Here is a 26,139-nt window from a genome sequence, read left to right as displayed (position 1 = left end):
CATGCAAGCTTGTCCATATTCGGACGCGCTTGCAGAGCAGCCCCATAGGAAGTAATAGTGAGGGGCTTTTCCCGCAGGCTGGTCTATTATTGAGAGCCCAATGATATCCGATACGGTACTCTCAAAATGAACTTGTGCAATGTGGCGCCACGATGGGACGCCCTCCTCGCACCTTGGCAACACTTCCACACATTAGTGTTTTTTGTCAACAGTGCATTGCCGAGTGCAGTGTGAGAAGTCCTGTCTGCTTCTGATGCGATTTACGAAAAAGCCTCTTTTTCTCCTCCCGCGTACGACCAAAGCATTGTCGGGCGGCACCACTATGATCGGTTTGCAACACATGCCGCATGCACGACAGAAATTATCGCCGGGCGTAGAACGCCACGCCCGTCATCTCTCATGATTTGCCAGTTAAGTCACATCGCTTTGATGACGTAACTTGCCCTTCTGCGGCTAGTTTGTTCAATAATTGAGATTTCACGTGAGCTCCCAAGTTTCAACCGCAATGATCCACGGTCTCCATTGTGGCTTTGATCTTCGTTCCGTAAAGTAAAAACAGCGACCAGCAGACTTTCAAAACAACGTGACTAGAAAGGCAACCTGTGCATGGCATTGCCACAGCAATGTCCTTGCGGGGCAGTGTGAAAATAGAGGCTTTGAGTTGTACATGCCAGGTATGCATTGTACAAAGTCTACGTTATAGCGACTACACACAAGGCTAAAAAAAAAAAAAAGAAAAATATGACGTTCATGACTCCAAAGTTCCATAGTAAAGATCTCAAGTACCTCTAATAAATAATGATGTATACGTAACAAACAGCGCCCCCAGGAGGTGTATATAGTTGGCAGCAGGTCATACAGTACGTTCGCACATGATGCGAACAGGCAGCAGGGTTGTTTTTTTTCAGCTATCTGTGAGGGCGGGCTGAGTTTTCACGGCTCGAGCAGCATACAGGGCGTGAGATCAAAGATCAGCTCTCAGACATCAGTCCAATTTCTCGAGAACCGACGGTACGAAGACGAGACTGAGCTCGCTGCCAAAGTCGCATACGATGGCGGCGTTGTTGAGGACGAGTAGCTGCCTCACGCCCTGACCGTCGCTACTTGGACCCAAGTAGACCGTCTGGATCAAGTCTCCGTAGTTCAAGTCCCAGAAGGAGACGCAGCCCAGACCGCCAGTCACCAGAAGAGAGTCCGAGATGAGACCCAGGCTGGAACCGCAGCCGGCCTCCTGCGGTGGGGGAACACCCACGTGCACGCGGGAGGATGTCAAAGGAAAAGTCACAACTGCAACATGGCCACCGGGTGACGCGTACCTGCTGTATGGAGTACAATTTGATGCCGGTGCTGCGGTCCCAGACGCAGATGAGGTCATCCAAACCCGAGCTGATGATGCAGAGCGGCGTGCACACCAGGGAGGTGACGTCGCCGCGGTGACCGTAAACGTGACTGACGCACTTGCCCGTCAAGACGTCCCAGAGGAAGATGGCGCCGTCCTGGCTGCCGCTCGCCAGGACCATCGTCTGAGGAGACGCAAAAAGAACAAGAAACGTCGATGACAGCACAAGCCCAAGATTGGTCGGAGGCGTACGTACGCGCACACGCACAAACACAGTCCAACATTTGCACGTGACAGTTAAACACAGTCCCCAGACAAAAACGGCCAAGCACACACACACACACACAAACTTCAAAGGAACAGGAAGTGACCTCATCGATGTAAACGGCGGTGATGCCTGCCGAGTGTTCCTGCAGTGTGAAGAGGCAGCAAGAGTCCTCCAGACGATAAACCTGAGCACATAAACATTCAGCACTTTCTGCGGTCCTTTCCAGCGTTTCCCCCTAGGCGGGGGCGGGGTGCGGGGGGGCTTACCCGCACGGTGTGATCGTGGCTACCGGTGATCACCCTGCCGGCCGCCGCCCTCAAGACCGTGATGGGCTTCTGGTGGGCGCACTGCACCGAGCGCGTTAGCTGGCAGCTTATGGCGTCTTCGCTGCTGTAGCAGGGCGACATGGGGACCCCAGCCCGGCATGGTGTGCCTCAAACGAGAAGGGGAAAAATAAATCAACAGGACAACTCACATTTTTATATCACACTTTGCAAATACACCCAAGTACTTCGCAAGCTACCTCGGTTGTCCTTGAGGCTAACATAGTACTCACTAGCAATTTTTTTTTTTTTTTTAGGACAATGCGCAAGTCTATTTGATTGTGCGTAACTGGGCGGCCCGGTAGTCCTGTGGTTAGCACGTCGGCTTCACAGTGCAGAGTTACCGGGTTCGATTCCAGCTCCGGCCTCCCCGTGTGGAGTTTGCATGTTCTCCCCGGGCCTGCGTGGGTTTTCTCGGGTGCTCCGGTTTCCTCCCACATTCCAAAACTATGCATGGCAGGCTGATTGAACACTCTAAATTGTCCCTAGGTGTTAGTGTAAATGGTTGTTCGTCTCTGTGTGCCCTGCGATTGGCTGGCAACCGATTCAGGGTGTCCCCCGCCTACTGCCCGAAGACAGCTGGGATAGGCTCCAGCACCCCCCGCGACCCTAGTGAGGATCAAGCGGCTCGGAAGAGGAATGAATGAATGAATTGTGCGTAACTGCTCATCCCTCCCCTCTCTTCCGAGGAGCCCCAATTAACTTCAAAGAGGCAGTTTAGGTGCTTAAATGATCACGTCATCATCCTGTTAGCTATGCTACGGGAGTCAACTAAGTTGTTTTCCGGCAACGCAATATTAATCGGAATACTGCGTTTGGACTAGTTTGGGCAAGTCGAATTTATTTTTTGAAAAGAAAAAACAAAACAAAACACGGGCTTGGTTTCACTTGAAAGGTGCACCCAAGTATTCTCACCTCGGTACTGAAGCAGTGCGAGCGGTTTGTTGACGTCCACGCTGAAGAAGTCCAGAGAGCCGTTCAGACGCGCCGCCACGATTCTGACAAAGACCAAAACTCGTCAGCCGATGGTGTGGAAACGTTTCCAAAGGTGCGACCCACCTGTTGTTGAGGAAGGCCAGCGCCGTGATGCCGGATGCACTCACGCCCTCGCTGCTGCAGCGCAGCCGGCCGTCAGTGGTGTCCCACAGCTGAAAACGCGGCACCGCGACACATGAAACGCGCAAAGAAAGACAAGTCCGCGGGATAACTACACGGTGCACCACACCCGCGACAAACACACACCTCCAGTTTGCCGTTGCTCCGCCCAGCAGCTATGAGATTCCCTCTGAGCTCCAGCGCCCACACCGAGCCGCCGCCCAAGTCCGGGGGTGTCACGCCAAAGGCGTCGCCAAAACTGGGGCGACTGTGGGGCGGCGCGGTGGAGGGCGGCGAGGGCGAGGAGGGGGAGTAGAAGTTGGACGGCGAGAGCGGCTTGTGCGCCATGTAGGCGTCCGCCACCAGGTCGCCGTAGTCGAAACCGTCCCTGGTGGGCCTGGCGGCGTTGGGGCAGGTCGGCGTGGAGGCGAAGTTGGTTTCGATGAGCGGCGTCAGGTCCGGCTGGTCTTTGAAGAGGGGCGGCCGGCTGGGGGTGGTGCGGTGCCTCACCTGATAGCCTTCGTCCTCAGACAGGCTGTCGCCGCTCAGGGAGGGCTCGGGACCCTCTGAGCTGACGTTTACCCAGCAGTCCATGCTGCTTCTACGCCCGCGCCTGCAGGTGGTACAAGCCACAGTAGCTTCAAAAACAGGACGCCATCTTGAGTGAAAATTGAAGTTTACGTCGAGGGAGACATCTAAGGTGTCAAAATTAAGTGTGTGGGGGCGGGGTGGGGGGGGGCACAGAGTTGGCTGCTGATAGAGAGGCCAAGATGGCATCGAACATGACATCAGAGTGGAGTGTGGTAGTTGAAGTGGCGGCAGCTAGCATGGCGGCAGCTAGCATGGAAGCTAAGGTGGCATTTAAGTTGGGATGTGGCTCCGGCTTACCCGTGCTTGGGAATGACAGTCAGGCAGTCTCCCGTCTGGGCATCCCAAACCCGAATCTGTCCGGCCAAGCAGCAGCTGGCCAGCAGCATCCCGTCACTGGCCAGACACTCGATGTCCTGCAAGGCGACAAAGCGAGGAGATCAAACTCTCCAGGTGGCGGACGACGCGCAAAGAAATTCGGTTCTTTTCCCCACCATGCTGTGGCCCCGTAACAGGAGCGGCGAGATCTCGCTGACGGGCGGCCAGTATCCGTAGCCGTCGCACGGCCGGTCCCCTCGGCGTCGCCGCCCGCCGTTCTGCCCGTAGTTTCGCGGGCACAGAAGCCGGTAGAGACAAAGGAGGAGCAGAACCAGCAGGACGCCGGCGGCCAGGCCCAGCGCCGCCACACTGACGGAAACAACAAGAATGTTGGAGCTGCTCCACGATTCACCAAACTAGTGCGTGACAATCCTCAACTCAATCACGTGGCGAGACGCGTGCTTCGTTTTACAGTCCTCTTTTGCATACGCGTGGTTCACATCTCACATATTCATGCTTTTTGATGTGAAACTTATCCCCGAGTTGTGAGCTGGGAAAAAAAATGCATTTAACCCTTTCACGCACCCTGTAACCTGACAACATGGTAAGCTGTCCACTGTAGTAACCGCTGTCCCTGAAAGGGTTCAAAACAGATACGCAGGTTTTAACCACACCTTCCTACTATCTAGTGCAGCGGTGTCAAACTCATTTCGCATTGTGGGCCACATACGGCCTCGGGAGATGTCAAGTGGGCCGGACCATTAAAATTGTACCATACTCTGCTATAAATAACAAAAATATCATGTCTTTCCTTTGTTATAGTATAGTGAAGCACAAGAACATTAGGAAAATGTTGACATTTAATGAACATATCTTTCACAAAAGATTTCATGAAACACCTTAGATTTCTAAAATTAAGATTCCCTTTTAAGGTCCCCTTTCTAAAAATAAGATTTTTAAATTGGTATTGAAAAACTGCAATTTTTTTTCACATTTCAATTATCCTGCGGGCCTAATCAAAACTCCTCAGGGCCCGGTTCCGGCCCGTGGGCCGTATGTTTGAGACGTCTGATCCAGTGGAACAGCCTTTAATTGTTCTGCCGGGTACTCTGTACGTTGCAGGAAGAGGGTGCAGAGGGAGTCCAGCTCAGGATCATCTAATACGCTTCAGTCATTTGAGTAGTGTGTGTGTGTGTGTGTGTGTGTGTGTGTGTGTGTGTGTGTGTGTGTGTGTGTGTGTGCCACGACTAACTTGTAAAGTGTCAGGTCCGTCTGGAGATCCGCCGCCACCTTGGGAATGGGCGGCAGTGGGTACTGGGTGTCCTGAGGGTGGCGCCCCTCGATAGCTTCCTGAGGGCTCAGCTGAATGGCAACGGGGATGACGGGCAAGATGCTGATGTACCTGAAACATGGCCCGGATGCTAAGCTAGCTCCGTCGCCTCCACTGAAAGGAGTTCCGATCCGCACTGGTGTACTCACCTCTTCGCTAACGTGATGTTGTAGTAGCTGAAGAGTGAAGGCCAGTGTCTGAATGAGAGTCTCCTCCAGACCTCCTCGTCTTCAGCCCCCCAGGTGATCTGGGGTACAGCCGGCGGGGAGTCGGGTGGGGGTTCCGCTTTGGAGCCCGGTGGGCCCTGCGGTCGGTTGTCAGGTAAAGGCGTCGGGTCCGGCGCCAGGCGGTCGGTGAGAGTGCTGGTCGGATCTCCTCCGCGGAAGACGGGCGCCACCTCCAGGTGGGGGGTCAGACCTCCGCCCCCGTCGTCTCCCAGGGGACTTTGCTCCGACACTTGCGCGGCCAAGTAGATGCGCACGCCGGCCGGGTCGGTATATACCAGAATGCCGATCCAGATCACCGTGCTGACCTGCAAACGAGGCGGCGATGATGATGATACGCTTGGACCGCCGCCGAGGATGTTAAACCCGGACCGGCGTTTGGATTCTGGACCGGTTGGCCAATTTAGGTGGCCTTACCATAATGATGCGCTGAGCCAGGCGCGTGCGTGCCAGGAAGTAGACAAGTCGAAGCCTCTTGGGGGGGCGCAGGTTCCTAGCGGGGGTCTGTAATGTGATGGTGTGAGGAAGGGGCCGCGGCGGAGGAGGTGCCGACCGCGTTCGCAAAGGGGAGGGCTTGGTTGCCGGCAGGCTGTCCTCGGTTCGCATGTGCCCGTGCAGGTCCACCAGCTGCAACAGATGTTTTCATCGATCGGCGATTTGTGTCCACAAACGACTTACAGGAAACGGACGCGCGCACCTCCATGCGGCGGATGTCGATGGACAGCACGGTGGTGAAGAAGAACATCTGAAGGAAGAAGTCGGACACCAGGCCCACCACGGCAAACAGGCAGAACTCCTACGAGTAATCCGAGCGATCGGTTATTCAAAAACCTTCCACAACATTGCTGGCGGTCAAAAAAAAAACATCAAAAAAGGTCGCAAAACCTGAATGGCTGGCACGAGCGTGAAGTATCCAATGAGGATGATGCACAGCTCGGTGGCCATGTTCTTCATGATGGACCAGCTCTCGTTACTCAGGCCTGCAGAGCAAAAGGTCCAAAGTCAAAAATGCGGCCAACAGCTTTTGCTTCTCATACTGAGCTACGGGCGAGCGATTAATCCAATTTATTGATTCATTTGAGTTGAAAATTTATATTTGCGGAAATCCAATGAGTTTGTTCAAAGCGCGGGCATTCACTGCTTACACTACAAACATAGCTGCAAACAGGAAGGAGAAAAGTACAGTTGATGTTGACAGGTAAGGCATTTTTTTTAAGTCACGAGCCGTTTCAAAACCAACCCACAAAACAAACAAAAAGCTTTTGACCCCAGTTATGTGCTACCAAGCCGCACATATTTACCTCGTCTCACCTGTACGCATGAAAAAAGAAGAGCATGAGCGCTAAAGAGGCTTCAGTGCTCCCTCGAGGACACGTGTGTCAAAGTCAAGGCCCTGGGGCCAGATATGGCCCGTCGCATAATTTTACGTGGCCCGCGAAAGCAAATCAAATATGGCAACTTCCATGACGCTTGCTAAAATAAGTACCGAAAATTTCAAATTCTCATTTGTAAAAAATAAAGAGTGATACTGTAAGCTTTTTCTTGTTGCCAAAAAACTCATTACAGTAACTTCCTCCTTCAACAATAGTTGAATAAACTGTTGTTGACTTATTTATTTTCAGTCATAATGGCCCTCCGAGTGAAACTGTTTGACACCCCTGCTCTAGGACAATCGATACACGAACCAGCCAAGCCCTGCAGTTGGGATGGTTCATTTTAGGATTTTACGCTGTTTGGGAGACAGGGGGGGTGGAATACATTTTCATTTCCAAAGGATAGTCGTGTACAATACTTTAAGGTTCAGCAAAGCAAAAAAAACTACAGTGCACTCCGCTTAATAGAACACCATTGGGCCGAAGCGCTTCTGTTCTACTAAGCGGAGTTTCTATTAACCGGAGATGGTCATCAGACACGTCGACGACCAAGTTATGCACGCAGAAAAACCCCTGCTGACGAGTTAGAAGAGATATTTCGACTGTGGACGTCCATATCTTAAATCAAACTCTCTTCTTAAAGCGATCGAACCAACCTTCAGTGGCACTGAATCCCTCCACCTTCATTTTTGATGCCAGCTCCTCAGATTTAGCTTTCACGATCTTCCCAGACAAAGGCGCATTCTTGTCTCTGGCAGCGTGAATCCACTTTACGAGAGCTTTTTCCACATCAGGTGCTTTGCCATTTCGCTGTCGCTTGCGATCAGAATCCTCAAGTTCCAAAATTTCTTTCCTGTTTTTGAGTATCCGATTCAAGCTACTCCGGGATACGTCTAGATGAGAGGCAGCATCCTCTTGTGATACCTTCTGAGAATCCGGCAATGCATCGTATCGTCTGAGTATGTCCTTCTTATCCGCAGGTGATAGCCCTCGTCGCTTGAATGAATTTGAAGCCATTGTGACGTGCGTGTGTCTATGTGTGGAGTGACCCGTTCTACCTGTTATACGGCTAGAACTACACATTGCGCAACATTGTATGGCGTAATCGTAGGCGCAACAGCATAGCAGTGATAAAGTATATTATAGTAGTATCGCGATTGCTACACTTCGAAAACCACTAGTTTACAATTTTCATTGCTTACGGCCTGTTCTATTAAGCAGAGTATCTTTATAGGAAATTGCATTAGGCAAATCCGTTCCAGAGCCTTTTGCTCTATTAAGCGGATTACTCTATTAACCGGAGTTCTATTAAGCGGAGTGCACTGTATAATAAAATAAAATATCGATTCACATTGGGAATTCGGAAATCAATTTGATTTTGAGGCAATATTGCCCAGCCACGCGTACCCTGAGCGATACGCAGCTTGACCTCCAGATCAACCGGCGTGGACACCACAGACTGGGTGAGGACCAAGACGTTCTCCACACCAATCACCACCACCAGATATGGAAAGATCTCCCTGTCAGGACAAAAAGACACATCCGCTCTGAAGTGCGAAAAAAAGGCTGCAACTAAGGATGATATGTAAACTTTCAGGGATAGCGGTTACTACAGTGGACAACTTATCAGGATGCAGCACGCATGAAAGTGTTTATATTCAATCTTTTTATTTTAAATCAGATTTATGAAAATTTATTCATTCATGTAAATCTCTGGACATTATTTCAATTTATCAGTCCGGAAAATGCACAAACGGGACTGGGGTAACGTGATCTGTTATGCCATGCTGCATATGATTCAGCGGGAAGGCATTTTGTGGCGGGGCGAAATTGCACAACTGCGTCAACAGTGGCGACATCAAACGCACACGCCCTTTCACTAGCGTGTGCGTGTGTGTGTTTAGTGGCGCATGTGTGCATTTGGGCCAATGGCAGACAAGTTTGGTCCAATTGTTGGATGACGCACGTCACGCCATGGCATCTGATTTCGAGGTATTCTCACATGATTGGACGGACGTGCAGCGTCAATATCAGGATAGCAATTAGTTCACAGAGCGCTAGTAAACATTGACACAAATCACTGGAAGGAGGCCATTGATAAGCGCGCGTGTGTGTGTGTGTGTGTGTGTGCGGCGTACCCTCCGTTGAGAGTGGGCGTGAGGCCAAAGAGCGTGCACAGGCCGACCGACATGAGCAGCGAGCTCAGCACGGTAACCACAGCTGCCAGAGCTAGACCCCACTTGGACTTGACCATGTCGATTTTCCCTGCAGAGGGGTCGGGGGGGAGGGGTGGGGTTTAAAATAGAAGAAGAAGAAGAAGAAAACCTTTATTAGTCTCACAATGGAGAAATTCCCAATTCACAGCAGCAAAGTTATGAAAGTAAGAAGGAGAACAACAAAATATAGGAGCTGCTGGAAAGGCAGCCACTCTCGCGGCGCCATTTTGAAGTCAAAATAACAAGAAATCCTACTCGGGCGCCATCTTGACTTCAAAGGTGTTTTAATGCTAGTAATAATGTGAGTTGCGGGTGCCAGTCTACCGACAAAGTTTCAAACTATATAACCAAGGAAATTTGGAGGGAATCGTATTTGGCGAGTTCTATAATTTTTTTTTTTTAATGGCTGCGAGCAAGACATTCTCAATTTGGCCCAACTGTGATGTAATGGTAGGTCACATTTACATACTCCAACCACAACACCTAATTAGTCCACCCATCACATGGCAGCTAGGCAAAGAGATGCCATTTTAACTCATTCACTGCCAGCCAATTCTGGACCAAGTCTGAAAAGACGTTTAAAAACGTCTTTGGGAGTGAATGAGTTAACAGCTTCCTTTTTTTTAATTAAAAAAAACAAAACAAAAAAAAGACTGGCTGCATATAGCTACAAAGTTGTTAAGTTGGCAACAATGAGCAGCTGCCGCCGCCCCAGCTCATCTTGGCTACGAAAGACAAACTTCTGCATTGGCATGAGCCGGAACCGACCCATCAAAAGAGAATGATTTCAAGCAGTGCGACGATTGGATGTTAAACGCGTTGTCATACTTCATCCTTTGCGTAATCGATTTGGGAAACTCTTTTCAACCGTTCGGGGACAGCGGTTACTGCAGCGGACAGCTTATCATGTAATTATCAGGTTACAGGGTACATGAAAGGGTTTAATGATGCAAAAATATCTTTAATACAAGGAAGTGTTCTTCGCGTTGCTCTTCAAACAACGTCAAAGTTAATCAGCGACACGTCGTGTACTTTGGCAACCGAGCCGACGTTTGTCCCGGTCGCTAGCGGCGGGCCGGTCGAGTTGCAGGAGATTATCCTCGACGGAACAAGCTCGGGCACACAAAAAGCGACTTAAGAAGTTTCCGAGATGAAGCGGAGCCGAGCAGATACTGACGTGTGGAGAAGTAGATGTAGGCGAAGAGGATGATGTAGGTGGTGACCAACGGGATGAGCTCGGCCACGCCGATCTCCTCCTTGAAGTGCACGTGGACCATACGCTCGTTCTTCAGGCCGGTGCAGTTGGTGGACGGGTGCAGCTGCTTCAGGCGAGCGCGAAGGCTGCCCAGGAAACTAAAACGCACAGGACGGGCATTTCTTTTGTTATTTTTGTCAAGAGTACAAGCGGTCCTCAGGTCACCGAGGAGTTCCGCCAGATTTTTCAGGAACCAAACGGAACGCAAAACTAAGCTCCAACGTATGGTCACCTTGCGTCATAGCTGGATAGCACCATGCTGATGGTGTACGTGACCACCCGCTTCCTGTTGTAGTGACTGACGCCTGTGAGCTTCCCTGGAACGCCGAACAGGAGGTCTGGAATAACAAACGCACGTCGTCATGATCGTGCAAACACAAACACGCAATTGCGAGAAACAAGAACGAGAAATCTGCACGCACAATGGTTCCCGAACTTACAGAGCCCCAGACATGACATTTAGAAGAAAAAAAGATTACAAAATATTTTGTACACACACGAGATGCAAAAAAAAAAAATAAAAACCCAAAACACACACACACACACACACACACACACACACACACATAAACAACACTAAAACTAAAGACACACCGGCGCGTGCACACACCTCTGAGCGTGGCCGAGGTGTGCAGGCCTTTGGGCTCGTGCTTCTGGACGGTCTTCAAGGGGTTGGGGTCGGCGTCAAAGAGCTCGCGTTGGTTCTTCCAGTAGTTGGCGGGCGAGACCAACAGGCAGCCGTGCTCGGGCAGCACCGACTGCATCCGCCGCAAACCCGGCAGCAAGTCCGCCACCTGCAGGCACAGCGACTCCAGACTGCGAACGCCCGAGCTGCCGACCAGGACGGAAAAACAACATTTCTTTCTCCAGACACTTTTCTGCATATATCGGGTACCTTGACATACAAAGTGGCCAAAGTACACTGCCGAAATTGCATTGGAGGGTTAAAAAAATATATTTAAAAATAAATAAATAAATCAACCAGCTCCCGACTTGAAAAACCTGCCTGCGAGCTGGGGCACTCATGAGTCAAGGTACTCATGATGTAAGACTAACCTGTCGGTGTGCACATGGTTGCGGATCTCGTCCAGCAGGCTGAAGACTCGCCCTAACGGTGAGCGAAACACGTCCACCGGCACCAGGCTGTTGTCCCATGGCACCACCGCCGCCTTCACCAACACTTGCTGGATGTACGCCACCGGAGCTCCCTGGTACTGCGATGTGGAGCAAAAACGTGACAACAAACACGTTTTCTTCTTCTTGACACTTCAAAGCTAGCGGCAGTTATCCTATATTCTTTGCCGAGACTGAAAATCTGCTTTTTCAAATTTAAATCCCACAACTTGAATTCATCTTCTCCTCGTGAAATTAATTGAATTACTGTTCATCAATTCCAGCCTATTCAACAAAAAGGAACTGTCATATTTTATGAGTATAAAAAAAATTGCACTCCATAAAAAAAGAATAGCATACTTCATAAAAACATACAGTCCTGAAACAAATTAAATACAAAAATTTATGAGACTTTCTCCTTCAATGCACATTGTCATAATTCCTCAGCAGTAACATTCGTCATTCTTTGCAGAGGATAAAGAACACTGTGGGCGTCAGTGAACTAAAAAGGAGGGATACCCAGTCAGGCCGTTCTCCGAGGTCTCCTTGAGGCTCGCGGGAAGGAACGCTGTAGTCCCGCACGCTTGTGCTGAACTCCACGGGACCTGTGCCGGGGAGGGGGAGCCTCAGTAACGGGTAGCTGCCAGAAAGAGGAGGGGTGGGGGGTGTCAAAGAGTTGTGGGAAATGCATTCTGAATGAGTTAACACTTGCAGAGAAAGTACATCATTTACCCTCAGAGCCCTGGCGCAGACTACGAAATCTACAAGAAATCCATCCATCCATCCATTTTCTGAACCGCTTAATCCTCACTAGGGTCGCGGGGGGTGCTGGAGCCTATCCCAGCTGTCTTCGGGCAGTAGGCGGGGGACACCCTGGATCAGTTGCCAGCCAATCGCAGGGCACACAGAGACGAACAACCATCCACGCTCACAACCACACCTAGGGACAATTTAGAGCGTCCAATAAGCCTGCCATGCATGTTTTTGGAATGTGGGAGGAAACAGGAGCACCCGGAGAAAACCCACGCAGGCCGGGGGAGAACATGCAAACTCCTCCACACAGGGAGGCCGGAGCTGGAATCGAACCCGGTACCTCTGCACTGTGAAGCCCACGTGCTAACCACTGGACTACCGGGCCGCCCTCTACAAGAAATTTGCACCCCAAATAAATGCCACAAGATCGTGATAAATTACCCATTTCTCTATTAGACAAGGATATGGCTCCGAGCACATTGATCCGATTTTCAGTCATCAGAGCCATCCAAGGGGACGACGATGAGGCCCGTGTGTGTGTGTGTGTGTGTGTGTGTGTGTGTAGCGCAAACCCACCAGCATGTGAGGATGCTGACTGAAGTGAAGAGAATGATGGGCACCGGGTAGGTGGCACACAACAGTCCGTGGCGGTAGAAGGCCGCCGAGATCTTCTCCCTAAGCTGCTCGCGCAGCATCGTCGCGGAGGGCGGTGTCAACTCCCGGCCATTGGGGAGCACGGGGCAGTCGCCGAGCAGACGCCGCGGGACATTCGAGTTCCTGCTGAGACAAAAAGAAAGATTCATCCGTGATATGAATATTCAGAGTAAAGTTACAACGCCCTACGATTTGCTACAAATCAAAAACATTGATGTAATGGCCTTGCAGCGATTGAATTCATTTCTATTTATTGCCACAGGTTTCGAAAAAAAGGTTTCTCCTTTCCAGTGTCAACCTGGAGCTGACATTGGGGGTCGGCCAAGGTCACTTTAACAGCGTAGCACGTTGTAACGTACATAGCACGTCGATCTCGCACCAAGGCTACGTTTGTTGCGTCTCGGGGTGCCTTATCAACAGAAACTCTGCAGGGAGTTCCCTTCAGGAGCATTAAGCAGGCAACGTCGCTATTAATAGCCGACACAGTAATCACAACACGGCCATCTCAATAGAACCCGTTGAGATGCGTTTGCTTGGCACGCACATGGAACGCCATGTGCTCACTTTCCACATTCCTGATGAGTCTAAAGACCGTGAGAATGAGCGTTGTGTTGAAGAGCCTGCTGGGGGGGGGGGGGGGTAGTTCAAAGTGCATCCACACTGACATACACATGCTTCTGTTAACGTGGTTGCTAACACAAAGTGGCTAGTTCACAAAAGCTCACCCAGTGTTGACAACTTTTGAGCTGACGACAACAATTTTTGTGGATGTGGCTGCTAGTTAATTCTGACGAATTCCACGATTGGAAGAACTCCCGCCGGTTTGCGTCCTGCGACAACCCCCCCCCCCCCCCCCCCCCCTCCTACTTGGCGAGCGAGCAGCCATTGTGTTGAAATAGTTTTAGATGTGGACACAGCCGCGCAAGCCAGCTACAAAAATAAATACAATGCCGCACAAACACCACGCCGCCAACATCAAGGACAAAAACAAAGCGCAACGTTCGGGTTTCATCCAAGCGTTGATAAAAGATAAGAAAAACCTTTATTAGTCTCACAATGGAGAAATTCCCAATTCACAGCAGCAAAGTTATGAAAGTAAGAAGTAGAACAACAAAATATAGGAGCTGCTGGAAAGGCAGCCACTCTCGCGGCGCCATTTTGAAGTCAAAATAACAAAAATAACACAAGACAACACATAGGACACAGACAGTCGTTCAATCTTCACCAATTTTCTGCATACAAAATGCAAAATGAAGGAGAAAATTAGGATAACTGCCTGTAACTGAATGAACCATGTCAACTTTCGTTGTCATGAAAACTTCCAGCGCAAAAATCACAGTGGAAATTGCAATTATTTCCCCGAATCATTGAGCCCTAATAACTATTCGGAATAAATCGATCGCCCAACCCAAACAAATATGAACAACAATGATAAGATAAAGATAAGATACACATACAAGTTGGTTGTCAACATGGTGAAGTAAACAGCATATGAATATATAAACACTTGCTGTAAATCGCCGTGGAACAACAACCGTCTTACCTCTTGTCAAAAGCATTTCCTAAAACAGCAGCCCTCAAGCCATGTCCAGGTTTCAGCAACATGACCATTCATGTGGTCACGAGAAGTATTTCAAGGGTGTTGTACATGTGAGCGTGATCCCCCCCTGTCATCAGATGTGCTGCCGCAATTGAGGCTACACTTGACAGGGACTTCCTTCCCTCGATCAATCATTTATCATTTGACTCCATGCGTAACATACTGTACACACAAACAAGCGCGCGCACATTTACACACACCCTCTCATTATTGTTCTCTCTCACACACAGTGACACAACTCAAATATTCCCACACACAATTCTCTCTCACCCTGACATATTTACCGACGCACATTCACATTCTCTTTCACACACATTCATTCTTTCACACCACACTCACACACAGAACATTTGCTAAAATACGTTCACTGCCCCCCCCCCCCCATCTCTCTCACACACATGCACTAGTGGACACATTCACTGTCACAAGTGTTCTCACACAAGTCCCTCTCTCTCTCACACACACACACAGCGGTAGACTTTGTCTCACTTACACACACATTCACACAAACTCTCTCTCACTCTTATCAACTTCCTGACACACAAATTGATTGCCTCACTTCCATTCCGGGGGTGTTCTCATTCGTGTCGAGAACGCGTTTTGCTTCATTCATCAGCAAAATACACCGTCAATCCTTTTTTAATGACAGCTTTAGTGCGCTGCGAAAACCTGACCCGAGCTTTAACCACGCCGAGTACTTTATCTCCAATTTACCCGGCCACCGTGAACGAGCAAGTAGAAAAGTGCTTGTTATTCGCTTGAGCTCCAAGAATGGACGAAACAGATGGTTGGAGAACACAATAAAACTCATAAAATGAAATAAAGTTCACACGCAGGAGGCTCATGCTAATGCTAAAGTTATAACCTAGTCATGCTTTGCAATCGATTCCGTGTCTTAAATCGTGTAAAATTGTCATGACACAATGTCACCGCGCACAACCTCTTGCGAAGATTGTGAAAATTTTCCAAAAGAAAGGAATGATATATGAAAGACTGCTTCTCGGGTGGGAAAGTTTGTCTCCTGTCGTGGGTTAGCATTAGCCTTTTAGCTCCACGGGGTGCACCATAAAATCCCTTAGTCACATTAAGAATCCCTACCTGACAGACAAATGCAATTCACGAATATTTAAGGGACGGATAAAGCGTATCTGTCTAGCGACCTGGCAGCTAGGTTAGCAATAATAGGCTAGGAAGCTGTTAGCATCCTCTGCATCAATTCATCACATGGACGAATGGTACAAAACACATTGATATTTACAAACACCTTTCACGAAACACACCTTGATGTTAAAATACAACCACGCGGATGAATCAGTTTATTTGTGAATATTTCGCCTTGTATCTAATAGTAAGTTGTTTTTTTAAAAAGTGTGCCGCACACGTTGAATTGTTTCTATTTAGCATCAAATTATTACGCGGCTTCCATTAATTCCCTTTCCATTTTTGCACATTGCAAATAAATAGACGCAAGGGTGGAAGTTATGACATAAAGAGTACACTTTTAAGTTGCCTCATTCAATAGAAATCATAACTTAATAAATATACATTCCATTTGAAAGAGACTTTGTGGATAAAATATAAGTTTTAATGAATTCTTTGTGTCCTCTCAATTATAACACCACACTCGTAGCCAAGCAGCTCGAAACTTCCAATACTTGCCTGGACAAACGTCACGTTTCCCTCGCAGCAGCTCCGCGGTGCTCCTCCTCCTTTTGGGTGCCTGGAAGAGTGTCAAGTGGTCGGGGAAAGCGGCAAAATGTTGTCTAGCATGTTTTTTTTCTCCCTTTTTAGCGTGGTCCACAAGGCTGACCCGTCCAACCTGAGATTCCACAAAAGATTGATGCTCTCAAATACTTCTTCACGGAATCGACGAGAAGAGCGTTGATGACCACAGCGACCTCCATATGGCCAAACTCTGTCACTACAACTTTGTTAAAGACGTTTTTAAAAAAGAATTTTTAAAAAGTGTCTAAATACAGTGCATTTGTATTTAATTCTTTTGTTTTTTTTCCCCACGGAAGTTAAGATATCGTGCAAACTTAAGTCAGTACTGTTTATTAATTCAAGTAGATTCATTACACACAAAATGAAATATTTCAGGATTTAATCAAATAATTTTGGTGATTATGCCTAACAATTAATTAATGCACTCCGTACTTTAGGAGCACAGAAAATTGTGGAATTTCTTTTAAATAGTACCCATTTAACTTTGTGAAGTAAGTAAAAAAGCATGAAATGAAAAATTCTCAAGTTAAAAAAAAGACTGTCAACTTCAAAAGGTTTTGATAACTTAGGAACATGAGAAAAAAAATCTCCTAAAAGAAGGAGAATCCAGACGTGCACTGGATGCTCGTCTGGATGCATCCGTAAACCGTTTCCGTGCAAGGCGTCCTCCGTCATCTTTGCCAATCCCTCATGAGGAATGCCACGACGTGCCCGGTTTAGAGAACAGCGCTGGAAGTCCCCAGAGCGAAGAACGAAGCCCCTTTGTCGTGGACTTTGAACTGAAAAGTCATTTTCCTCTGTTGACCGCCAGCTTGTTTCCTCCTGTCGCACATTTCCACCTGAACAGGCACGCAAACCTATTATTTCCTATTCAGTTTTTTTTTCCCGGAGGAGTGTGTGTGAGGGCAGTTAATTAAATACTTGCAGATTTTTTTAACTGGACCACTTGACTGCTCACCTGACCGTGAATGTCCCTGCAATATCCCGTCGGGAGACTTTGCACATGAAGAGCGAGGCTACACTGGTGAGTCAAACCCCTCAGCAGCCTCTCCGAACCATCATCACTTCCAACATCGTCGTCGTCATCTTCTCCGTCACAGCGCAGCAGCATCACCACATTGCCCTGCCGCCAAAGTCAACTCAAGATGGCATCTGGAATCTTCTCCACGGAGACATCAGCTCACCTTCAGTTCTGAGCAGATGGCGGCGCGGCAGTAATGGCTGAAATCCAGCACGGCATCCACGCCGACGCCGAGACTCAGCAGCACGCTCAGGTCATCCACCAACAGCACGGGGGGCCCGCGCCCACCGTCCTCTGTGCCCCTGGAATGATTGACACTGGAGGAAACAAACTGGAAGAGACATTGCAGGCCTGCCCCGGGATTCCTGAACAAAATGAGAGATCAAATAAAAGACACTTTAGTCAAGTCAAACGCGTTCTTCACAATAATGTAAATTAAGCACGTTCCAAGCGAAGCAAATGTGACTCGGGCGGGGGGGGGGGAGAAAAACGGAGGAGGTTTCACCTGAGGAAATCCATGGCCTCACTTCCTGTTGTAGCATCGTGCGGATTGAGGATGGACAAGGATTCTTGGAGTCCTTCAAGGAAAACCAGCTGACCTTTCTCCTTGGCCTGAGACAAATTCACACCCTCAACAAACAGGAGACAAGATATTAGCTTTCTTTCTGCATCACATGAAGAGCAGCATCTTTTTGGCTGGCACATTTGAAATACAGTGAAACCCCGCTATGCGACCACCTCATTTAAACGACCACCTTAAAAATACGACCGGTTTTGTACGGTCCCAAATAGAACACCTATGTATTGTATTGTATTGAAACCCTAGAAATGAGACCACCCCGGAATTCAGAATTGCGACCGCGATATCCGGTCCCAGGAAGCTATCGCCTCATAATTGCGACCAGGTGTGAAAATGGCAGCAAGCAAGAAGAGAATTGATTTGACCCTACAACAGAAAATTGAAGTTATTCGAGCCAGTGAGCAGCCAGGATCGAGCCAGCGAACATTGGCTGAGCGGTTTGGAGTTGGAAAAACTCAAATCCAAACCATTTTGAAGAAGAAACGGGAGCTCCTAGACACATACCAAGCAAACGCTAGCTCTTCTAGAAAACGCCTGTGCTACCGAAGTGACTACGACGACGTGGACGAGCTAACTTGGCGATGGTTTCAGAAAGCGCGCAGCCAGAATATCCCTATCAGCGGACAGATGATCCAGGAACAGGCACGAGAATACGCGAAGGAGCTTAAAAAGGACGAAGTCTTTAAAGCGTCCAACGGTTGGCTGGATCGTTTCAAAACGAGGCACAACATTGGAGGCGCTAAGCTGTCAGGAGAGCGAGCCAGCGGTGATATGTAGTTTTTTTCTCTTGCCTTATACATACATAGACTATTCAAATGCTTAAATTTATTTTGTGTACAATACAGTTGCATGTACAATCCATCATTTATTACTCATCGTGTGTACATGACGCTACAGTATATTGTTGCATGTGAGCCACATTACTTCTGCATTATCATTACTGCATGCCACTTCAGAAATCAGACCACCCCGAAAATAAGACCACCTTGAGCAGTAACATAGGTGGTCTTATTTCTGAGGTTACACTGTAGTTTAGCATGGTAATGATCATATGGTGAAATCATGAGTCCATCAAAAGTCAATCGTATTATCTTTCAACAAACACTTTCTCTTTTATGACATGGATAACATTATATGATTTATGACATATGAATAGTCCCATAGCTTTGGGTACATGGTTCAACTTTTTGTGATGTACCCTTCAGGGTTCATGACTGAACCTCTCGGTACACATACATACTGTTTATGGTTAGAAAAGGAACATAAATGGTCCAAACTGACAAATGGACCATGTCTATCCCTCTTTTTTATTACCATATAAGGATCCAAATGAGTGCTGGGGCTTTCATGAATGCCTTTTCCAAAGAGCCCACAGTTGTACAGATTGCAATTTAAAGAAACAGTTGTAGTGGGTGTAATCTAGACCAGGGATGGAGAACCTCATGCACTGTAAACGAACTGTCAACGGTTCATGTGAAGAAAAACTAAATACTGTTGTTTGTGTTTTCAGTCGCTCTTTGGTTCCCGGTATACTACGCGGCACGCTATACTAAACTTTTTCCTTCGTGAGGTCATTAATGATTATCATTTAAGTGATGTTTTCTGCTCCTCCTTGTATATATGTTTCAATTAACGGTCATATTAAATCCAAGTTGCACATTCTCGTGAAACAGTAATATCCCAATTCGTTCACTTGATGTTGAGCAGTGTTCACGACCTGGATGTCTCATCAGTACGTGTGTCTTTGTATCACGTTTTGATTAAATTGTATTGTTTTTTTTAACGAATGTGTTGTGGTGTCAAGTCAAGTCAAGTCAACCGTATTTATAGAGCACTTTCAAACAGCCATCGCTGCATACAAAGTGCTGTACATGGAGCAATTTAACATGCACAATAAACAGTAAGACAAATCGGTAATAAAGGCGGTAGAAAGCACCAAGCAGTAAAATCAAGAACAAATCTAAGTGGTGTGTGATGTACCAGTCTTTGGCTAACTGCACTGTAGTGACTGAACGACTGCGCCAGAGCCACGAAGCACACTTGACAGCCAGCTGGAACAAGACACGACATTTGACACTTTAGTGGATTATCAGCAAGGCTTATTATTCACGTGTTTGTCATGACATGTCACATCACGTCACGTCACGTCCTATCATTCACGTGTACGATATGTGTCGCGTTCACCTCTGAGGTAGAATCCGAGGAAGTGGTGCAGGAGAAACGAGGCATCGCTTTGCCTGTCCGACAGCAGCACAAACTCACTCTGATGACAACAAAACAAGAACATGTGTGAGCAGCCTTCATTCATAATCAATACAAACATGATGCGCATTGAGCCGGAAGCGACGTGTTTGAACGAAGAGTCCGTCTTACTGTAAATCCGTAATTTTAGAAGTTCATGAAACGTGGTGCGCTTGATAGTGATGGAGCGATACAAAATCTCAAATGTTAGGTCAATCTATAACTACGTTCCTATTTTATGTTGTTTATTTCATGATCTGATTGAAGAAATTAGAAAAAAAACTGAAGTTACTCAGCAATGTTTTTGTTATGTTCACTTGATACTGACTAGAGTAATTATTTAGAAGGCTCCATGTGATTTTTACAGGAGCCATATTACTGTAAATTAACAGTAGAGGGAGGGGGGCTTTTACTCCCCGCCTGTGCTTCTAACTGTGTATCTATGACTCGTTTGATTTTTACCAGAGTAACCTGGGAATTGCTTAAACTTAAATTTTAAGACTTGACGACTTACACAAATGCGACTTGCTGCCACTTTCGCCGCTTACCGTGCTGAAGTGTTCCGGGCTGACGTTCAAGATGCTGTTGAGCTCCGCAAACATAGTTAGCCAAACTAGCAGCTAACCAGCCAGCAGGAGCTACATGTCACGAACACACAAAACTAGCTTAAATCTCACACCAGTACGGTTGTCAATACTAATACTAATAATCGAGACTTCATCTGGCCATCAGTGTTTCATTGAAAGATTCAACATGATCAAATAATTCAAGAAGCAGAAGCCTCGCGATGCTGACTGATAAGCTAACTTGAGTTAGCGGCGTTCAACCAAAGATCCAATTCTAGTACATGATGGCTCACTCTGGTTATTATATATTGCCTGTTTTATTATTTTAAATTAGTGGTGTCTAACAAACGGCTCCCGAGGAGGCTTGATCATACCCGCAGAGTAATTAAAATGTAGGGAAAAAAAGATGCATAAAAGACACAGAATGAATATTTTTAATAAATGTAATTAATGGATTATCCGATAGGGGGCAGACCTTTTCTCTTTAGTTTGTAAAGTGCAGGCAGGGATTACATTTAGATTTTATATGCGCATGTGTAAATGGTTCAAAAATTCCTTTCTTTATAAATCTCGTTCCATCTTAAAATGCATGACTATATTTTTCAATACCAATTATTTGTTAAAGTTTTGGGCCTTTGTACTATCAGTGGGATCAGTTGCAATGCATATCATATATAAGGAAATCTAAGGTGCTTCATGAAACGTTTTGTAAAAAATACGTTCATTAAATGTCGACATTTTCCTAATGTTCTTATGCTTCACTATCCCAAAAACAAAGGAAAGAGATGATATTTTGGTTATTTATAGCAGAGTATGGTATCATTTTAATGGTCCGGCCCACTTGACATCTTCCGAGGCTGTATGCGGCCTACAATGTCAAATGAGTTTGACAGCCCTGTCTTAAGTATTACAAATACTGTACTGACTTTTCGTGGCTTCTGTATGTATGGTACTGTATAATAATACATACAGACGAATATTTATAATACTACAACAGCAGCTGTATTTGGCGTGTTTTTTAATTTTTTTATTAGCAGATAAATAAGATGACAGGCATGATAGATCATGCATTACACTACAAATAGAGAGCGAATGGCATCCTTGTGCAATGTGCACAAGCAATGCAGTGTCAGCAGGCAGCAGTGTTGGGCTCTCACATGCCTCAAACAGGTCAAGCTTTATGCATGTAACGTGGATCAAAAATGCGAACCTAAAAGACTTGAAGTAACTTATTTTTCCTGGAGGAGTTTTGCTCATCGATGGTTTCATTTGTGGAGCAGCTTTGTAACTGTGAGGACTGAGGAGCAATGTTTTGCAGGTTGGTTCATTGGGGCAATTTCAAACTAAAATAAAAATTTCAGTTTGTATTTTTGAATGGTTTGTATGGTGCTACAGCAAAGCTAAATTGACATCGACTGGAATGTCATCTTGAGAATGTTTATTTTCCATCTTTGTTCTGCCGGGATTTAGACAGCTCCTGATTGGCTGATGATGTGGTGGAATGATGTTGTCCGCATGCATGAGGAAGCATTGTGATTGGTTAGCGACCACACACGCACGCACACACATACACGCATGCGTGCATGGATGCATACGTGATGAATGCACTCACACACTTATACACACATGCACACACACACAAACATGTACTATGCAGGCATGCATAAGTCATGCATGCTGGTGTGTAGGGTGCACTTCTCACTGCATATCGTGCACACACTCGCACACTTACATGGACCATGTTGGCTGGCATAAATCGATTCATAAGTCATGTATGTACAGTACGTGTGCACGATATGCATTCGCACAAACACACACACACACACACACACACAAACACACGCGCGCCTGTCATTATTGATGACTCAGGCTCCGTGCTCGGTTCCTAGGTTTTTTAATGAGTATCTCATCTTGTCAGTGTCTCATCGTCTCATCATTTTAGTTTCTCAACATCTCAGTATTTTGGATCTCAAGTAGCTCATCCTAATAAAAAAGGTGCAGCAACACATACAAACAGAATTTGCAAAAGAAGAGCATCAAACATTTTCTATTCAAATAATTAAGTTATAGAGGTCAAGCAAACTACATAACTTAATCTAACAAAAGTCTGCTAGCTCTATGCTAACATAGAAGTGAAACAGCATAGCAAATGTAAATGAGCATAGGTGTTAAGGTAATCATAAAACTTCCCAAAACTGTTACTTTTAACTCACATGGAGCACCAACACATACAAATCTAGCATACAACAATACTCACAAGCATACTTTATATTTTCACTGCCCTGTGGGGAGTTTAGAAGGGGAACACTTTCACCTCTTTTTTTTTTTGCTGTTGATTACAGTGACTCCCTTCCAGTCGTGCCATACATTTAACTGAATACTCTTCAAATCCGTGAAAAAAAAGTTTGCTTCAAAATCTGTGATTGCGTGTGTGTGTGGGGGGGGGGGGGTCGGGGGGGGGTATTCGGGTGCCCAGACAGACACTCCCACACCCTGCCTGTTGTGCTCTGTTGGTCATGTGATGCCCACTTGTTGCCATGGCAGCAGGACTACTTTGCTTCACTTGTTTCAACTCACATCCTCTACTGTGTGTGTGTGTGTGTGTGTGTGATTAACTGTTGTATTTGTTTCCTTCGCGCTACAAAAGCCTTTTCTTCTTCTTTAGACTAAAGTGTTACTTACGCACCCCCATCTAGACCCCCATCCCCTTCTTTATTTATCTGAGGGGACACAAGGGAACCTCGCCCGGCAGACACCAGCCCCCCCACCCCAAAAAAAAAAACTGCCTACCATCTCCCTCTAACCCCCACTAGCAGCACCCTGGGAATCAGCAGTAACAATAGCGTGTTTTAACTCTTTCATTTCTCTCATGTCCACAAGACACCATGCACAAGGCACGTCGGCCTCGGGTGTGTATGCAGGTGGACACACCAGTGCACTAAATATGATGTGAAGTAGATTGCCTATAAGTGTGTGTGCGTGTGTGTGTGTGCGTGTGTGCGGATGTGTGTGTGTTATTATATGGTTTGAAAGTGTGTGAACTGTCAGATGCTTTGTGCACATATGAATGTAAGCGTGCAACAACCTGAATGGCGTGCTCTGTATGCTGTGTGTAGGAGGGGGGGGGGGGTGTTCATATGCAAATATGTTGGGAAAGAAGCTCAGGACGTCTTGAAACGACATAGTGTGTGTGTGTGTGTGTGTGTGTGTGCGCGCATTTTCTTTCTTCTGAATCCAAAATCCAGTCGACAGTTTTTAAAACTGAAAACACAGATACGCTGTCCTTTCTTTGATGTGCCGGCAATATTTTTACATGAGCAAATTTGTGTCAACTTGTGTAACGTCCTGGATTGACAAGTACCGCCATGTAACTCACAGATTTCCTGTAACACCGTTATGTGACTCCACGTAAAAGACGCGTAACATCAGGTCATGCGAGTGAAATGTGTAATTTTAAAAAAATAGACATAACGTGTAACGGACGTGCCATCGGGCGATGCCAGGTAAAGAGGGGATATACTCAGCCGCTTTTCCTGATTAAATAGAATAAAATAAAAATATAATGTGGTGCCATGTAACACGTGTAACATCACACATCATTAGCTCCTGGAATGCAAGGCACGTAACACCTGTGATATGACGCATTGTTGTGGGTGTCGCTCGCACAATTCATGTGATGTCATTCGAGTGTTGCGGCTTCCCCCCTTCAGATAATTTGATGTCATTCTGGTGTGACAATATGTGTGTATGTGCGAACGGAGAACAGACATCCAGACAACGGTCATGTTAAAAAGGTTTTATTTCAACAAGTGTCGGAATCTCGTTTGTTGTTTCTCGTTGGTTGAAAGAGTAGAAAATAAAAACAGTAAAAGTACATCAAAGGATTAGAAATCACATCAAAGAAAACAAGACACGTCGTGTTTGAAGTCGATCCATCGATCGGATTTGTTTGCAATATTTATAAACACTCACTGGATTAGTCAACAAACATCAAAACCTCTCAGTAGCTTTTTCTTTTGACCACGTTTACAGACGCTGGAATTCTGGAATCTTTTTACAAAATACAACGATGCAGGCAGGGAGGTGTGTGTGCATGTGTGTGTGTGTGCATGTGTGTGTGTGTAGTGAAAGAGGTAAGGGGCAGTTAAGTGACAGCAACAAGATAGTGAAGTGAAGATGGAGGGGCAACAGGACGAGAACGGGTTTGGGCGGCAGCGTTGGCGCGGCTGGTCGAGGAACCCGTGGGGAGCGGCGTGGTGGGCTCGAGTGGGTCGATGGACAGCGATCGGTGTGTTGGTGAAAAAGTTTTTTTTCACATCATGTTGTTCTGCAGGGAGTTGACCTCCGAGTCGTCGTCGCCCAGCAACTTGTGGTTGTCATGTTTGGGCGTCAGCGCGTTGTGGATGTTCAGGGCGTCGTCTTCCTTGGGCGGGGCCTTCACCGGCTCCTCCAGTTTATTCTGGGAATTGGGATCATCCTGACATGAGGAGGAGAAGGGTAAAGTGGGGAAGGTAGAAAGTGGAATTAGCACAGAGACCCCCCCTCCCCCAGTACAATGGTAACATATGATCGCCTCAATCATGCAAGGCGTCTAATATCCTGTCACAGTGATGTGGAAGTCATGAAACGTGTGTAACGTCATATTAAGCGTGTAACGTCATGTACTACATGAAAGATCTGGTCCGTCACGTAACACGTCATATAACGTGTAACACTGTGGAATGTTTGTAACGTTCTCATATTCTTGTCGTTACGCGACTTGTAGCATTGACGAGATGTCAGAATCCATTCATTCATCTTCCGAGCCGCTTGATCCTCACGAGGGTCGCGGGGGGTGCTGGAGCCTATCCCAGCTGTCTCCGGGCAGTAGGCGGGGGACACCCTGAATCGGTTGCCAGCCAATCGCAGGGCACACAGAAACGAACAACCATCCGCACTCACACCTAGGGACAATTTAGAGCGTTCAATCAGCCTGCCACGCATGTTTTTGGAATGTGGGAGGAAACCGGAGCACCCGGAGAAAACCCACGCAGGCCCGGGGAGAACATGCAAACTCCACACAGGGAGGCCGGAGCTGGAATCGAACCCGGTACCTCTGCACTGTGAAGCCGACGTGCTAACCACTGGACTACCGGGCCGCCTGATGTCAGAATCGTTAAATTATATTATTTATGTTGAATACCCAAACTGTAAGGCCTGTTATCCCACGTAACACATCTAATTGTCATGATCCTGTCCAGTTTTTTTTCATGGTGGGGGCGGGGGGATGCATGTGTGAAGCCTATCTATACTGTAACAACAAGTCATGTAACGTGTGTAGCATCATGTAATGCTTGTAACTTCGTCATGGACCCTGTTGTCATTTCAGCAACGTAGCCTGTAACACTTGAAGTTCATGAAATGTGTATGACATCATGTTACACATGTCTCACACATGTGTAACATGATATCATACACGTTACATGAGTAATTGTCTGATGCATGTGCAACCCATGTACCGGTATGTAACAAGTGTGACATCGCGTGACATCATGTGAGACGTGTGTCCGAATGAAAT

At 47.0% G+C, this 26,139-nt stretch overlaps 3 protein-coding genes across 19 annotated transcripts in view; all 3 read right to left on the bottom strand.

Moving 5' to 3' along the window:
- Positions 1–697: 697 nt before the first annotated feature.
- On the bottom strand, positions 698–16,320 carry scap (SREBF chaperone). 3 transcript variants are annotated; one of them, XM_052066465.1, is made up of 23 exons: positions 16,109–16,320; positions 12,772–12,975; positions 11,962–12,082; positions 11,386–11,543; positions 10,940–11,160; positions 10,562–10,667; positions 10,252–10,427; positions 8,997–9,123; positions 8,266–8,378; positions 6,371–6,465; positions 6,183–6,281; positions 5,903–6,112; positions 5,411–5,793; positions 5,184–5,333; positions 4,108–4,300; positions 3,914–4,029; positions 3,173–3,638; positions 2,990–3,078; positions 2,846–2,928; positions 1,874–2,040; positions 1,711–1,791; positions 1,317–1,523; positions 698–1,231 (listed from the first exon to the last, which is right to left on the bottom strand). In XM_052066465.1, exons 2-23 carry the CDS (start codon positions 12,888–12,890, stop codon positions 986–988), a joined length of 3,726 nt encoding a protein of 1,241 aa, XP_051922425.1. In that variant the 5' UTR covers positions 12,891–12,975; positions 16,109–16,320; the 3' UTR covers positions 698–985. The 3 variants fall into 3 exon arrangements, with proteins under 3 accessions (XP_051922425.1, XP_051922424.1, XP_051922423.1); XM_052066464.1 differs by having other exon boundaries at positions 12,772–12,972; XM_052066463.1 differs by lacking the exon at positions 16,109–16,320 and adding an exon at positions 14,393–15,746.
- A 168-nt stretch (positions 16,321–16,488) lies between these two features.
- On the bottom strand, positions 16,489–20,869 carry elp6 (elongator acetyltransferase complex subunit 6). Of its 2 annotated transcripts, none has more exons than XM_052064908.1 (7): positions 20,565–20,869; positions 19,960–20,038; positions 19,756–19,826; positions 17,701–17,807; positions 17,359–17,560; positions 17,133–17,297; positions 16,489–17,013 (listed from the first exon to the last, which is right to left on the bottom strand). In XM_052064908.1, the coding sequence occupies exons 1-7, from the start codon at positions 20,616–20,618 to the stop codon at positions 16,891–16,893; spliced, it is 801 nt and encodes a 266-aa protein (XP_051920868.1). In that variant the 5' UTR covers positions 20,619–20,869; the 3' UTR covers positions 16,489–16,890. The 2 variants fall into 2 exon arrangements, with proteins under 2 accessions (XP_051920868.1, XP_051920867.1); XM_052064907.1 differs by having other exon boundaries at positions 17,701–17,825; positions 20,565–20,868.
- A 3,494-nt stretch (positions 20,870–24,363) lies between these two features.
- LOC127601352 (chondroitin sulfate proteoglycan 5-like) overlaps positions 24,364–26,139 on the bottom strand; it is a 36,014-nt gene continuing 34,238 nt past the window's right edge. For 4 of the 14 annotated variants that reach the window (XM_052066523.1, XM_052066525.1, XM_052066529.1 and 1 more), the window contains one exon: positions 24,364–25,041. In XM_052066523.1, the coding sequence (XP_051922483.1) occupies positions 24,895–25,041 (147 nt within the window). In that variant the 3' untranslated portion in view covers positions 24,364–24,894. Of the gene's footprint in view, positions 25,060–26,139 lie in introns of all 14 variants that reach the window. The other 10 variants (XM_052066521.1, XM_052066524.1, XM_052066526.1 and 7 more) reach the window with 3 other exon arrangements.

This window comes from Hippocampus zosterae, chromosome 5 (genome assembly GCF_025434085.1).
Source record: "Hippocampus zosterae strain Florida chromosome 5, ASM2543408v3, whole genome shotgun sequence".
NCBI lineage: Eukaryota > Metazoa > Chordata > Actinopteri > Syngnathiformes > Syngnathidae > Hippocampus > Hippocampus zosterae.
Note: the sequence above shows the minus strand (reverse complement) of the source record. Positions and strands in the feature narration are given on the sequence as shown.

Excerpts from the sequence above, each read along its gene's own strand:
- elp6 (XM_052064907.1), bottom strand. The coding sequence starts at position 20,618 with ATGTTTGCGGAGCTCAACAGCATCTTGAACGTCAGCCCGGAACACTTC. Across the intron at positions 20,039-20,564 it reads GCCCGGAACACTTCAGCACG|AGTGAGTTTGTGCTGCTGTC; the intron begins GTAAGCGGCGAA and ends TGTTGTCATCAG. Across the intron at positions 17,014-17,132 it reads GCAGGGACATTCACGGTCAG|GTGGAAATGTGCGACAGGAG; the intron begins GTGAGCAGTCAA and ends GTGCCTGTTCAG.
- scap (XM_052066463.1), bottom strand. The coding sequence starts at position 14,460 with ATGGTCATGTTGCTGAAACCTGGACATGGCTTGAGGGCTGCTGTTTTA. Across the intron at positions 10,428-10,561 it reads CTATCCAGCTATGACGCAAG|TTTCCTGGGCAGCCTTCGCG; the intron begins GTGACCATACGT and ends TGTGCGTTTTAG. Across the intron at positions 4,301-5,183 it reads ACGGACCTGACACTTTACAA|TGTGGCGGCGCTGGGCCTGG; the intron begins GTTAGTCGTGGC and ends TGTTTCCGTCAG.